The sequence below is a fragment of the Coregonus clupeaformis genome, unplaced genomic scaffold, assembly GCF_020615455.1.
Source record: "Coregonus clupeaformis isolate EN_2021a unplaced genomic scaffold, ASM2061545v1 scaf0487, whole genome shotgun sequence".
In the NCBI taxonomy this organism is placed as follows: Eukaryota; Metazoa; Chordata; class Actinopteri; order Salmoniformes; family Salmonidae; genus Coregonus; species Coregonus clupeaformis.
Window position 1 is genome coordinate 72,445 of NW_025533942.1, and position 15,576 is coordinate 88,020.

Here is a 15,576-nt window from a genome sequence, read left to right on the forward strand (position 1 = left end):
TAGTGTTGATCTGTGACATCCACTTGTATTGATCATATCGTCACTAACGCTGCAGAGCTTTGCTCCAAAGCAATACCAGTTCCCATTGGCTGTAGTGACCATAACATTGTGGCAATAACAAGGAAAGACTAAGTTCCCCAAGGCAGTGCCTAAAGGTATTCATAAGACATCATACAAAATATTTTGTCAGGACTCTTCTGTATATGTAAAAAATATATGTTGGTCTGATGTGTATAAGGAGCAGAATCCAGATGCAGCACTTGGAGTATTTGTATAATTATTCTTGCCAGTTGTTGACCAGTTAAGACACTAACTGTAAGAGCTGTTAGAGCCCTCTGGATCGATGATGATTGGTTGACACTCTGGATCGATGATGATTGGTTGACACTCTGGATCGATGATGATTGGTTGACACTCTGGATCGATGATGATTGGTTGACACTCTGGATCGATGATGATTGGTTGACAAACTGTCAATTGAGAAATGTTTGAGTAAACTTAAAGCTGCAATATGTAACTTTTTGGGCGATCCGACCAAATTCACATAGAAATATGTGTGTTATAGATCTGTGATTCTCGTTGAAAGCAAGTCTAAGAAGCGGTAGATATGTTCTATGTGCTCTATTTCTATGCTTCCCATTATTAAGTTTTGTTTTGGGTCTTTTACTTTTGGTTTTGTCCACCAGCTTCAAACTGAAAATACTATATTTTTGGTTATGGAAAATATATTTCACAGAGATGTAGATGGTCCAATGATTCTCTCCACTAAACTTTCTTGTTTTGTCACATAAACTGAAATTAGACAAACTATTAGAATCTTCGCAACCAGGAAATGGCGGGCGATTTCTGCATAGTGCATCTTTAACAAAGTAAATAAGAAATTATATTACCAAAACAAGATAAATGACATAAACAATGGGAAAAGACTTTGGAGCTCCTTAAATGATATTATGTTCAGAAAACCCAATTATTCTTCATCGTTCATTGAAGATGATGGGTAATTTATAACAAAAATGTTTGATATAGCCAACAATTTCAATTACTAGTTCACCGGTAAAGTGGACAAACTGAGAAGTGAAATGACAACATTGAACAGTGAACCATCATATTTCTGTATTGAAGATCTAATAATGAAAGAGGAGGATTGCTGTTTTTCAAGTTTGTGCGAAAGAGGTGGAAAAATGGTTATCCATCAATAATGATAAGCCACCAGGTATAGACAACCTAGATGGGAAACTATTGAGAATGGTAACAGACTCTATTGCCACCCCTATGTGCCATGTCTTTAACCGAAGCCTAAAGGAGGGTGTGTCCACAGGTGTGGAAGGAAGCTAAAGGAATTCCACTACCTAACAATAGTAAAGCACCCTTTGCTGGCTCTAACAGCCACCCAATCAGTTTGCTGCCTGTTCTTAGTAAACTGATGGAGAGAATTGTTTGAACAAATACAATTAAAGTTTTTAAAGAATATGTTAACTACTGACTTTCAGCATGCATATACAGAAGGGCATTCAACTTGTACTGCACTGACTCAGATGACAGTTGATTGGCTAAAATAAATGGATAAAAAGATGATAGTTGGAGCTGTATTGTTAGATTTCAGTGCAGTGCAGAGTATTATTCAATGGAAGCTTCTCTAACATCAGATATGTACACTGCGGTGTCCCTCAGGGCAGTTGCCTTGGGCCGTTACTCTTCTCTATTTTTACAAATGATTTGCCACTTGTCTTACAAGAAGATAAAATGTCTATGTATGCAGATGATTGCACACTACACATCAGCACCTACAGCCAGTGAGGTCACTGAGATGCTTATCAAGGAGTTACAGTCAGTGGGCTCCCGAGTGGCGCAGTGGTCTAAGGCACTGCATCTCAGCGGTCTAAGGCACTGCATCTCAGCGGTCTAAGGCACAGCATCTCAGTGGTCTAAGGCACTGCATCTCAGCGGTCTAAGGCACTGCATCTCAGTGGTCTAAGGCACTGCATCTCAGTGGTCTAAGGCACTGCATCTCAGTGGTCTAAGGCACTGCATCTCAGTGGTCTAAGGCAGCGGTCTAAGGCACTGCATCTCAGTGGTCTAAGGCAGCGGTCTAAGGCACTGCATCTCAGTGGTCTAAGGCAGTGGTCTAAGGCACTGCATCTCAGTGGTCTAAGGCAGCGGTCTAAGGCACTGCATCTCAGCGGTCTAAGGCACTGCATCTCAGCGGTCTAAGGCACTGCATCTCAGTGGTCTAAGGCAGCGGTCTAAGGCACTGCATCTCAGTGGTCTAAGGCAGCGGTCTAAGGCACTGCATCTCAGTGGTCTAAGGCAGTGGTCTAAGGCACTGCATCTCAGTGGTCTAAGGCAGCGGTCTAAGGCACTGCATCTCAGTGGTCTAAGGCACTGCATCTCAGCGGTCTAAGGCACTGCATCTCAGCGGTCTAAGGCACTGCATCTCAGCGGTCTAAGGCACTGCATCTCAGTGGTCTAAGGCAGCGGTCTAAGGCACTGCATCTCAGTGGTCTAAGGCACTGCATCTCAGCGGTCTAAGGCACTGCATCTCAGCGGTCTAAGGCACTGCATCTCAGCGGTCTAAGGCACTGCATCTCAGTGGTCTAAGGCAGCGGTCTAAGGCACTGCATCTCAGTGGTCTAAGGCACTGCATCTCAGTGGTCTAAGGCCCTGCATCTCAGCGGTCTAAGGCAGCGGTCTAAGGCCCTGCATCTCAGTGGTCTAAGGCACTGCATCTCAGCAGTCTAAGGCACTGCATCTCAGCGGTCTAAGGCACTGCATCTCAGCGGTCTAAGGCACTGCATCTCAGCGGTCTAAGGCACTGCATCTCAGCGGTCTAAGGCACTGCATCTCAGCGGTCTAAGGCACTGCATCTCAGCGGTCTAAGGCACTGCATCTCAGTGGTCTAAGGCACTGCATCTCAGCGGTCTAAGGCACTGCATCTCAGTGCTTGAGGCGTCACTACAGACCCCCTGGTTCGATTCCAGGCTGTATCACAACCGGGCCGTGGTTGGGAGTCCCATAGGGTGGCGCACAATTGGCCCAGCGTTGTCCGGGTTTGGCCGGTGTAGGCCGTCATTGTAAATAAGAATTTGTTCTTAACTGACTTGCCTAGTTAAATAAAGGTAAAATAAAAAATGAAAATAAGTGTCAGAATGAGTAATTAACAATAAACTGGTCTTTAAATACATCTAAAACCAAAAGCAATGTATTCGGTTTCAACACATTCTCTTAGACCTAAACTTCAACTGGAGTTGTGCATAAAGTATGTGACTATTGAGCAAGTTGAAGAAGCTGAACTCCTAGGAGTAACATTGGATGGTCAGTTATCATGGTCAAGTCATATTGACAAAGTTGTGAAAATGGGGAGAGGTATGTCTGTTATAAAAAGATGTTCAGCATTTTTGACACAATGATCAACTTTACTAGTTGTTCAGGCTCTGATCTTATTCATCTTAATTATTGTCTGTTAATATGTTCAGGTGCAGCAAAGAAAGACCTAGCAAAGCTGCAGCTGACTAAAACAACAAAGCAGCACGCCTTTCCCTTAACTGCACACACAGAACTAACATCAACAACATGCATGATAGTCTTTGCATTAAAACTAAAAGCAGATTTACCGAACTCGGAGGAGACCCTAGCAACCTCGAGTCAACCAATCCTGTCAACGGGCAACCATGTCTCTTTTTTCTGATCTGTAGCTGAAAAGTTTTTAGTGGATTTTTTTGTCTCCATTTAGCGTTTGTTTCATCTGGTTGTGAACACATTGGACAGAGTTTTGTGAAAATCTGTGGAGGGAGCTGAAGGTTCGAGTTGCCAAACGTCAGCCTCGAAAACCTTAATGACTTGGAGAAGATCAGACGTTTCTTGTAGTTGGCCTCTGATTTTATTTTCGGTGCCTTGAAGCTGCCTAGCCAACGTGATCAATGAAAATGGAGTAGATTATTTTATTTCGTAAACACACACACACACACACACACACACACACACACACACACACGTAGGCCTACATTAGTACAGTGCTAGTCTGCTCGTAGAAGGATGGTGTAATAATGGTGTTCCTCTTTAGGCTGCAGGAGCTGTGAGTGTCGCAGTCAGTACATGGATCTGGAAGACTGGAGTGACGCATCCGAGCTACCTCCAAATGGGATCCTGTTTAAACCTGTTTTAAGACTAAAAATAACTCCCAGCTCAGAGTAGGTTTTGGGATGATGTTAAGACACTGCCCAGAAAAACAACTCATAAAAGATGTTAAGACACTGCCCAGAAAAACAACTCATAAAAGTTTCTCAACTGGTAATCACGACAGTTTGAGGTACCGCAAAGGAAAGATAGTGATATAACTAACGCTCATTGACATGTTGCAAATGATTGGGAATAACCAATCGCGATGAGGCATCGCCAGCTGTGAACTCTATAGCACGAATCAGACAACTACAGTGAATGTGACTGTATATCAGATGTTGCCATACTAAAACGTTTGATATAATTATTGCCTGACACGATCCCTTTACCTACTCTTAATTCTTAGATATTATGTTGGCATGCATAATATATATATATATATATATATATATATTTTTTTTTACAAATGCTGATCTTTTTTATAATGTGATAAGCACTGAATCATACAATATGGTTGTTAAAAGTTAAAGGTCTATCATTAATTACCGAACAGATAGTCCCTAGATAACTTCATTTGGCCAACGTATAGGCATGCCCAATTTAGACCCCTTTTTTAAACAACGTGATACTGCGCTCCAAAGAGTAACTTGAAATAACATGATGTAGGTTAATGAAATAATCAAAAGAAAAATGTGATTATTCATTAGCCCAGTGGTTATAGTTATTTAGGTGTGTTGTGAAATAGACCTCATGTGAAATAATTTATAATCCTCTCTATAACCTTCTCTATAACCCTCTCTATAACCCTCTCTATAACCCTCTCTATAATCCTCTCTATAACCCTCTCTAAAAATGTGATTATTCATTAGCCCAGTGGTTATAGTTATTTAGGTGTGTTGTGAAATAGACCTCATGTGAAATAATCTATAACCCTCTCTATAACCCTCTCTATAACCCAGCTATAACCCTCTCTATAACCCTCTCTATAACCCTCTCTATATCCCTCTCTATATCCCTCTCTATAACCCTCTCTATAACCCAGCTATAACCCTCTCTATATCCCTCTCTATAACCCTCTCTATAACCCTCTCTATAACCCAGCTATAACCCTCTCTATAACCCTCTCTATAACCCTCTCTATATCCCTCTCTATAACCCTCTCTATAACCCAGCTATAACCCTCTCTATAACCCTCTCTATAACCCTCTCTATAACCCAGCTATAACCCTCTCTATAACCCTCTCTATATCCCTCTCTATATCCCTCTCTATAACCCTCTCTATAACCCTCTCTATAACCCTCTCTATATCCCTCTCTATAACCCTCGCTATAACCCTCTCTATAACCCTCTCTATATCCCTCTCTATATCCCTCTCTATAACCCTCTCTATAACCCTCTCTATAACCCTCTCTATAACCCTCTCTGTATCCCTCTCTATAACCCTCTCTATAACCCTCTCTAATCCTCTCTATATCCCTCTCTATAACCTTCTCTATAACCCTCTCTATAACCCTCTCTATAACCCTCTCTATAATCATCTCTATAACCCTCTCTATAATCATCTCTATAACCCTCTCTATAACCCTCTCTATAACCCTCTCTATAATCATCTCTATAACCCTCTCTATAACCCTCTCTATAATCATCTCTATAACCCTCTCTATAACCCTCTCTATAACCCTCTCTATAACCCTCTCTATAACCCTCTCTATATCCCTCTCTATATCCCTCTCTATAACCCTCTCTATAACCCTCTCTATAACCCTCTCTATAACCCTCTCTAATCCTCTCTATATCCCTCTCTATAACCTTCTCTATAACCCTCTCTATAACCCAGCTATAACCCTCTCTATAACCCTCTCTATAACCCTCTCTATAACCTTCTCTATAACCCTCTCTATAACCCTCTCTATAACCCTCTCTATAACCCTCTCTATAACCCTCTCTATAACCCTCTCTATAACCTTCTCTATAACCCTCTCTATAACCTTCTCTATAACCCTCTCTATAACCCTCTCTATAACCCTCTCTATAATCATCTCTATATCCCTCTCTATAACCTTCTCTATAACCCTCTCTATAACCCAGCTATAACCCTCTCTATAACCCTCTCTATAACCTTCTCTATAACCCTCTCTATAACCCTCTCTATAACCCTCTCTATAACCTTCTCTATAACCCTCTCTATAACCCTCTCTATAACCCTCTCTATATCCCTCTCTATATCCCTCTCTATAACCCTCTCTATAACCCTCTCTATAACCCTCTCTATAACCCTCTCTAATCCTCTCTATATCCCTCTCTATAACCTTCTCTATAACCCTCTCTATAACCCAGCTATAACCCTCTCTATAACCCTCTCTATAACCTTCTCTATAACCCTCTCTATAACCCTCTCTATAACCCTCTCTATAACCCTCTCTATAACCTTCTCTATAACCCTCTCTATAACCCTCTCTATAACCCTCTCTATAACCCTCTCTATAACCCTCTCTATAACCCTCTCTATAATCATCTCTATAACCCTCTCTATAACCCTCTCTATAACCTTCTCTATAACCCTCTCTATAATCATCTCTATAACCCTCTCTATAACCCTCTCTATAATCCTCTCTATAACCTTCTCTATAACCCTCTCTATAACCCTCTCTATAACCCTCTCTATAATCCTCTCTATAACCCTCTCTAAAAATGTGATTATTCATTAGCCCAGTGGTTATAGTTATTTAGGTGTGTTGTGAAATAGACCTCATGTGAAATAATCTATAACCCTCTCTATAACCCTCTCTATAACCCAGCTATAACCCTCTCTATAACCCTCTCTATAACCCTCTCTATATCCCTCTCTATATCCCTCTCTATAACCCTCTCTATAACCCAGCTATAACCCTCTCTATATCCCTCTCTATAACCCTCTCTATAACCCAGCTATAACCCTCTCTATAACCCTCTCTATAACCCTCTCTATATCCCTCTCTATAACCCTCTCTATAACCCAGCTATAACCCTCTCTATATCCCTCTCTATAACCCTCTCTATAACCCTCTCTATAACCCAGCTATAACCCTCTCTATATCCCTCTCTATATCCCTCTCTATAACCCTCTCTATAACCCTCTCTATAACCCTCTCTATAACCCTCTCTATATCCCTCTCTATAACCCTCGCTATAACCCTCTCTATAACCCTCTCTATATCCCTCTCTATATCCCTCTCTATAACCCTCTCTATAACCCTCTCTATATCCCTCTCTATAACCCTCTCTATAACCCTCTCTAATCCTCTCTATATCCCTCTCTATAACCTTCTCTATAACCCTCTCTATAACCCTCTCTATAACCCTCTCTATAATCATCTCTATAACCCTCTCTATAATCATCTCTATAACCCTCTCTATAACCCTCTCTATAACCCTCTCTATAACCCTCTCTATAATCATCTCTATAACCCTCTCTATAACCCTCTCTATAATCATCTCTATAACCCTCTCTATAACCCTCTCTATAACCCTCTCTATAACCCTCTCTATAACCCTCTCTATATCCCTCTCTATATCCCTCTCTATAACCCTCTCTATAACCCTCTCTATAACCCTCTCTATAACCCTCTCTAATCCTCTCTATATCCCTCTCTATAACCTTCTCTATAACCCTCTCTATAACCCAGCTATAACCCTCTCTATAACCCTCTCTATAACCTTCTCTATAACCCTCTCTATAACCCTCTCTAATCCTCTCTATATCCCTCTCTATAACCTTCTCTATAACCCTCTCTATAACCCAGCTATAACCCTCTCTATAACCCTCTCTATAACCCTCTCTATAACCTTCTCTATAACCCTCTCTATAACCCTCTCTATAACCCTCTCTATAACCCTCTCTATAACCCTCTCTATAACCTTCTCTATAACCCTCTCTATAACCTTCTCTATAACCCTCTCTATAACCCTCTCTATAACCCTCTCTATAATCATCTCTATATCCCTCTCTATAACCTTCTCTATAACCCTCTCTATAACCCAGCTATAACCCTCTCTATAACCCTCTCTATAACCTTCTCTATAACCCTCTCTATAACCCTCTCTATAACCCTCTCTATAACCCTCTCTATAACCTTCTCTATAACCCTCTCTATAACCCTCTCTATAACCCTCTCTATAACCCTCTCTATATCCCTCTCTATAACCCTCTCTATAACCCTCTCTATAACCCTCTCTATAACCCTCTCTATAACCCTCTCTAATCCTCTCTATAACCCTCTCTATAACCCTCTCTATAACCCTCTCTATAACCCTCTCTATAACCCTCTAATCCTCTATAACCATCTCTATAACCCTCTCTATAACCTTCTCTATAACCCTCTCTATAACCCTCTCTATAACCCTCTCTATAACCCTCTCTATATCCCTCTCTATAACTTCCTCTCTATAACCCTCTCTATAACCCTCTCTATAACCCTCTCTAATCCTCTCTATATCCCTCTCTATAACCTTCTCTATAACCCTCTCTATAACCCAGCTATAACCCTCTCTATAACCCTCTCTATAACCCTTCTCTATAACCCTCTCTATAACCCTCTCTATAACCCTCTCTATAACCCTCTCTATAACCCTCTCTATAACCCTCTCTATAACCCTCTCTATAACCCTCTCTATAACCCTCTCTATAATCATCTCTATAACCCTCTCTATAACCCTCTCTATAACCTTCTCTATAACCCTCTCTATAATCATCTCTATAACCCTCTCTATAACCCTCTCTATAATCCTCTCTATAACCTTCTCTATAACCCTCTCTATAACCCTCTCTATAACCCTCTCTATAACCTTCTCTATAACCCTCTCTAAAAATGTGATTATTCATTAGCCCAGTGGTTATAGTTATTTAGGTGTGTTGTGAAATAGACCTCATGTGAAATAATCTATAACCCCTCATAACTCTCTATAACCCAGCTATAACCCTCTCTATAACCCTCTCTATAACCCTCTCTATATCCCTCTCTATATCCCTCTCTATAACCCTCTCTATAACCCAGCTATAACCCTCTCTATATCCCTCTCTATAACCCTCTCTATAACCCTCTCTATAACCCAGCTATAACCCTCTCTATAACCCTCTCTATAACCCTCTCTATATCCCTCTCTATAACCCTCTCTATAACCCAGCTATAACCCTCTCTATATCCCTCTCTATAACCCTCTCTATAACCCTCTCTATAACCCAGCTATAACCCTCTCTATAACCCTCTCTATATCCCTCTCTATATCCCTCTCTATAACCCTCTCTATAACCCTCTCTATAACCCTCTCTATAACCCTCTCTATATCCCTCTCTATAACCCTCGCTATAACCCTCTCTATAACCCTCTCTATATCCCTCTCTATATCCCTCTCTATAACCCTCTCTATAACCCTCTCTATAACCCTCTCTATAACCCTCTCTATATCCCTCTCTATAACCCTCTCTATAACCCTCTCTAATCCTCTCTATATCCCTCTCTATAACCTTCTCTATAACCCTCTCTATAACCCTCTCTATAACCCTCTCTATAATCATCTGTATAACCCTCTCTATAATCATCTCTATAACCCTCTCTATAACCCTCTCTATAACCCTCTCTATAACCCTCTCTATAACCCTCTCTATAATCATCTCTATAACCCTCTCTATAACCCTCTCTATAATCATCTCTATAACCCTCTCTATAACCCTCTCTATAACCCTCTCTATAACCCTCTCTATAACCCTCTCTATATCCCTCTCTATATCCCTCTCTATAACCCTCTCTATAACCCTCTCTATAACCCTCTCTATAACCCTCTCTAATCCTCTCTATATCCCTCTCTATAACCTTCTCTATAACCCTCTCTATAACCCAGCTATAACCCTCTCTATAACCCTCTCTATAACCTTCTCTATAACCCTCTCTATAACCCTCTCTATAACCCTCTCTATAACCCTCTCTATAACCCTCTCTATAACCCTCTCTATAACCCTCTCTATAACCTTCTCTATAACCCTCTCTATAATCATCTCTATAACCCTCTCTATAACCCTCTCTATAACCCTCTCTATAGTCATCTCTATAACCCTCTCTATAACCCTCTCTATAACCCTCTCTATAATCATCTCTATAACCCTCTCTATAACCCTCTCTATAATCATCTCTATAACCCTCTCTATAACCCTCTCTATAACCCTCTCTATAACCCTCTCTATATCCCTCTCTATAACCTTCTCTATAACCCTCTCTAATCCTCTCTATATCCCTCTCTATAACCTTCTCTATAACCCTCTCTATAACCCTCTCTATAACCCAGCTATAACCCTCTCTATAACCCTCTCTATAACCTTCTCTATAACCCTCTCTATAACCCTCTCTATAATCCTCTCTATAACCCTCTCTATAACCCAGATATAACCCTCACTATAACCCTCTCTATAACCCTCTCTATAACCCTCTCTATAACCTTCTCTATAACCCTCTCTATAACCCTCTCTATAACCCTCTCTATAACCCTCTCTATAACCCTCTCTATAATCATCTCTATAACCCTCTCTATAACCCTCTCTATAATCATCTCTATAACCCTCTCTATAACCCTCTCTATAATCATCTCTATAACCCTCTCTATAACCCTCTCTATAACCCTCTCTATAATCATCTCTATAACCCTCTCTATAACCCTCTCTATAATCATCTCTATAACCCTCTCTATAACCCTCTCTATAACACTCTCTATAACCCTCTCTATAACCCTCTCTATAATCATCTCTATAACCCTCTCTATAACCCTCTCTATAACCCTCTCTATAATCATCTCTATAACCCTCTCTATAATCATCTCTATAACCCTCTCTATAATCCTCTCTATAACCCAGCTATAACCCTCTCTATAACCCTCTCTATAACCCTCTCTATAACCCTCTCTATAACCCTCTCTATAATCATCTCTATAACCCTCTCTATAATCATCTCTATAACCCTCTCTATAATCCTCTCTATAACCCAGCTATAACCCTCTCTATAACCCTCTCTATAACCCTCTTTATAACCCAGATATAATCCTCTCTATAACCCAGATATAACCCTCTCTATAACCGTCTCTATAACCCTGTGCTAACATAATTGCAAAAGGGTTTTCTAATGATCAATTAGCCTTTTAAAATGATAAACTTGGATTAGCAAACACAACGTGCCATTGGAACAAAGGACTGATGGTTGCTGATAATGGGCCTCTGTACGCCTATGTAGATATTCCACTAAAAATCAACCGTTTCCAGCTACAGTAGCCATTTACAAAATTAACAATGTCTACACTGTATTTCTGATCAATTTGATGTTATTTTAATGGACAATAAAATAGCTTTTCTTTCGAAAACAAGGACATTTCTAAGTGACCCCAAACTTTTGAACGGTAGTTTATATGTTTACTGATATTTCTTATATCTCTCAGATATAGGATAGAGACTTCAGAACAAACTTCCTTTGTAGTTTTTGGAGGTGTATCTGTTATTCAATGTGTTTGTATGGGGTAATGGCAGTAAGGCCAAATATATTTTGGGGGGATTCAGAACAATGGCTACTTCTCACTTAAAACATAGTTTTTTTTTGTTTTTAATAAATGAAGGCTGGGCCTAAATGGAAATACATGTTTAGTAAGTCCTCTGAACTCAAGGGTTCAGAATTCTAAGACATAAAACATTGTCTTTGGCCCACTGCCTTCTCTGTTGGCTTTGTTTCTTTGGTGTTGGTGTCCATGCTGCATGTCAGTGCTGCATCTCTGTAGTTATAGTCCCTGTGTGTTCAGAAAGGGGTTCAGTCTGTAATTATAGTCCCTGTGTGTTCAGGCAGGGGTTCAGTCTGTAATTATAGTCCCTGTGTGTTCAGGCAGGGGTTCAGTCTGTAATTATAGTCCCTGTGTGTTCAGGCAGGGGTTCAGTCTGTAGTTATAGTCCCTGTGTGTTCAGGCAGGGGTTCAGTCTGTAATTATAGTCCCTGTGTGTTCAGGCAGGGGTTCAGTCTGTAATTATAGTCCCTGTGTGTTCAGGCAGGGGTTCAGTCTGTAATTATAGTCCCTGTGTGTTCAGGCAGGGTTCAGTCTGTAATTATAGTCCCTGTGTGTTCAGGCAGGGGTTCAGTCTGTAATTATAGTCCCTGTGTGTTTAGGCAGGGGTTCAGTCTGTAATTATAGTCCCTGTGTGTTCAGACAGGGGTTCAGTCTGTAATTATAGTCCCTGTGTGTTCAGGCAGGGGTTCAGTCTGTAATTATAGTCCCTGTGTGTTCAGGCAGGGGTTCAGTCTGTAATTATAGTCCCTGTGTGTTCAGGCAGGGGTTCAGTCTGTAATTATAGTCCCTGTGTGTTCAGGCAGGGGTTCAGTCTGTAATTATAGTCCCTGTGTGTTCAGGCAGGGGTTCAGTCTGTAATTATAGTCCCTGTGTGTTTAGGCAGGGGTTCAGTCTGTAGTTATAGTCCCTGTGTGTTCAGGCAGGGGTTCAGTCTGTAGTTATAGTCCCTGTGTGTTCAGGCAGGGGTTCAGTCTGTAATTATAGTCCCTGTGTGTTCAGGCAGGGGTTCAGTCTGTAATTATAGTCCCTGTGTGTTTAGGCAGGGGTTCAGTCTGTAATTATAGTCCCTGTGTGTTCAGGCAGGGGTTCAGTCTGTAGTTATAGTCCCTGTGTGTTCAGGAAGGGGTTCAGTCTGTAATTATAGTCCCTGTGTGTTCAGGCAGGGGTTCAGTCTGTAATTATAGTCCCTGTGTGTTCAGGCAGGGGTTCAGTCTGTAGTTATAGTCCCTGTGTGTTCAGGCAGGGGTTCAGTCTGTAGTTATAGTCCCTGTGTGTTCAGGCAGGGGTTCAGTCTGTAGTTATAGTCCCTGTGTGTTCAGGCAGGGGTTCAGTCTGTAATTATAGTCCCTGTGTGTTCAGGCAGGGGTTCAGTCTGTAGTTATAGTCCCTGTGTGTTCAGGCAGGGGTTCAGTCTGTAGTTATAGTCCCTGTGTGTTCAGGCAGGGGTTCAGTCTGTAATTATAGTCCCTGTGTGTTCAGGCAGGGGTTCAGTCTGTAATTATAGTCCCTGTGTGTTCAGGCAGGGGTTCAGTCTGTAGTTATAGTCCCTGTGTGTTCAGGCAGGGGTTCAGTCTGTAGTTATAGTCCCTGTGTGTTCAGGCAGGGGTTCAGTCTGTAGTTATAGTCCCTGTGTGTTCAGGCAGGGGTTCAGTCTGTAATTATAGTCCCTGTGTGTTCAGGCAGGGGTTCAGTCTGTAATTATAGTCCCTGTGTGTTCAGGCAGGGGTTCAGTCTGTAATTATAGTCCCTGTGTGTTCAGGCAGGGGTTCAGTCTGTAATTATAGTCCCTGTGTGTTCAGGCAGGGGTTCAGTCTGTAATTATAGTCCCTGTGTGTTCAGGCAGGGGTTCAGTCTGTAATTATAGTCCCTGTGTGTTCAGGCAGGGGTTCAGTCTGGTTTCCCCCAGAGGACCAGGACCTGGTGGTCTACACCACATGACGACTAGGTCCAGGGAGACCTGAAGACTGAAGCTGGAGGAACTCATCAAACTCCTTTCATATGATCGTCTAAGACAGGGATGTCAAACTCCTTTCATATGATCGTCTAAGACAGGGATGTCAAACTCATTTCATATGATCGTCTAAGACAGGGGTGTCAAACTCATTTCATGGAGGGCCGAGTGTGTGCTGGTTTTTGGTGTCTCCTTTCAATTTGTGTCCAATTAAGACCTAGACAACCAGGTGAGGGGTGTTCCTAACTAATCAATTAAGACCTAGACAACCAGGTGAGGGGATTTCCTAACTAATCAGTGACCTTAATTAATCAATCAAGTAAAAGGGAGGAGATGCTCTGCCCTTCATGGAATGAGTTTGACACGTGATGCAACGACCAGCTGAGCCTGCCATTCATTGTTTTGTAGATGTGATTCTCTTCATTTGTTTCAGTCCAACAGTGACTATGATGTGGTCTACTGTTTCTTATCTGTTTTATCTTGACATTTCTATTGTGCAAGTTTTATCATATAAAAACTAACATTTCTGGATTTTAATCATATAGAATGTATTGAATGTTGACATGTTTTTCTTAAGTTGATAGATTTCATTGCAATTTGTGTTCTAAGTTTTGTTTACCTTAGAACGGTGTGTTTCTGTAGCCTCCCTCTCCTCTACGGCCTTCCTCTACAGCTGTTTAGAGAGAAAACACTACCAAGGTCTCAGGGCTAGGACATGAGGATCTATCAACGCAATGATCTAAAAGATTACACTCAGATTAGTTGTAGGGCAATGTGAGAATTCAAACATTTTTGACTTGGCATTTGGGTCATTCTTGAATTGCAGGTGTAAATGCTGTCTCTTGACATTGGCACCATGTAAAAATACTTTAAAATGACAACAACATGACAAATAATACATTTTCCATTTTATTGAACTATTATTTAATAATAAAACACATGGAAGTCCTTTAAACTGCAACAAATCTATTTGTATGCATTGTAGAATCTACTGGGGGCAAATTGGCTTGTCCCACTGGTGATGTGTAGTGACATGTTTTGGGGATTTAGAGATATCTATTAATTATTTTGAATGCTAGATGGTGAACAAAAGTATTTAATATATTGCATAGGTCAATAAAAACAAGGAAGGGTATTAAAATACCAGTTAGTTTTACTAGTATAATCTCTCTCTGTCCCTCAGTTTTATGTCATCCGTGTTACCGCCTTGAAAATCACTGATTACAACGATGTGCAAGGACCTCGAGCGTTCTCTCCAGCGGCAAACTGTTGTCTGGGGAGCGCTCTACATTCAATAACATTATTAGCTAATAACCTTTTAGTAGGTCACAAGGATTTATTGATAATTTGGTGTGTCTAAATTCAAAGTGTCACTTTGTGTTAGTCAATTTAATTGACAGGAAATAACATTGTAAGCAAAATGATTAATCATATCACTTTTTCAAGGAAGGTTGACCTTAGATATGAGAATCTGTGGCCTCCATTTCATAAACTCCTCATTTACCTAAAATGCCTCATTGGTGTAAACATAATTGGTGTTACTAGTCCTACTGTTGCCACAATGTTATCATAATGGTAAAAATGATTTAAAGTAATTAAGCTACCATATTATTTACAATGGAAAGATACATTTCAATAAATACAAATCTAGAAAAATAAAGTTCATTTTTTCCAAAATGCCATGCCCAAATGCTACCGTAATTCAATAACGACCCACTTAGTACTTTTGGGGTGAAGGTGACCTCAGCTAATTTTCATAGAAACAAGATTAAACAGACTATTCAACTTCCACACAGTCCAACAATTAAATACCCAGCTATAACATGTTATGTTAGGAGGATGGATATTTCAGCATTCTAAGAAAGTCCCACAGTAAACAGAAGACTGGGTCTGGGTGAGGGAGGCCTTGACTTGCCATAGGGGAGGGGCTGAATATAAA

At 40.8% G+C, this 15,576-nt stretch overlaps 1 protein-coding gene across 2 annotated transcripts in view; it reads left to right on the forward strand.

Moving 5' to 3' along the window:
• The window catches only part of hexa (hexosaminidase A (alpha polypeptide)), an 85,695-nt gene extending 70,869 nt beyond the window's left edge, over positions 1-14,826 (forward strand). The window contains exon 14 of one of the 2 annotated variants that reach the window (XM_041836738.2): positions 13,566-14,826. In XM_041836738.2, coding sequence (XP_041692672.2) covers positions 13,566-13,647 — 82 coding nt within the window. In that variant the 3' untranslated portion in view covers positions 13,648-14,826. The remainder of the gene's footprint in view (positions 1-13,565) is intronic. The other variant, XM_041836737.2, reaches the window with a different exon arrangement.
• The last annotated feature ends 750 nt before the right edge of the window (positions 14,827-15,576 follow it).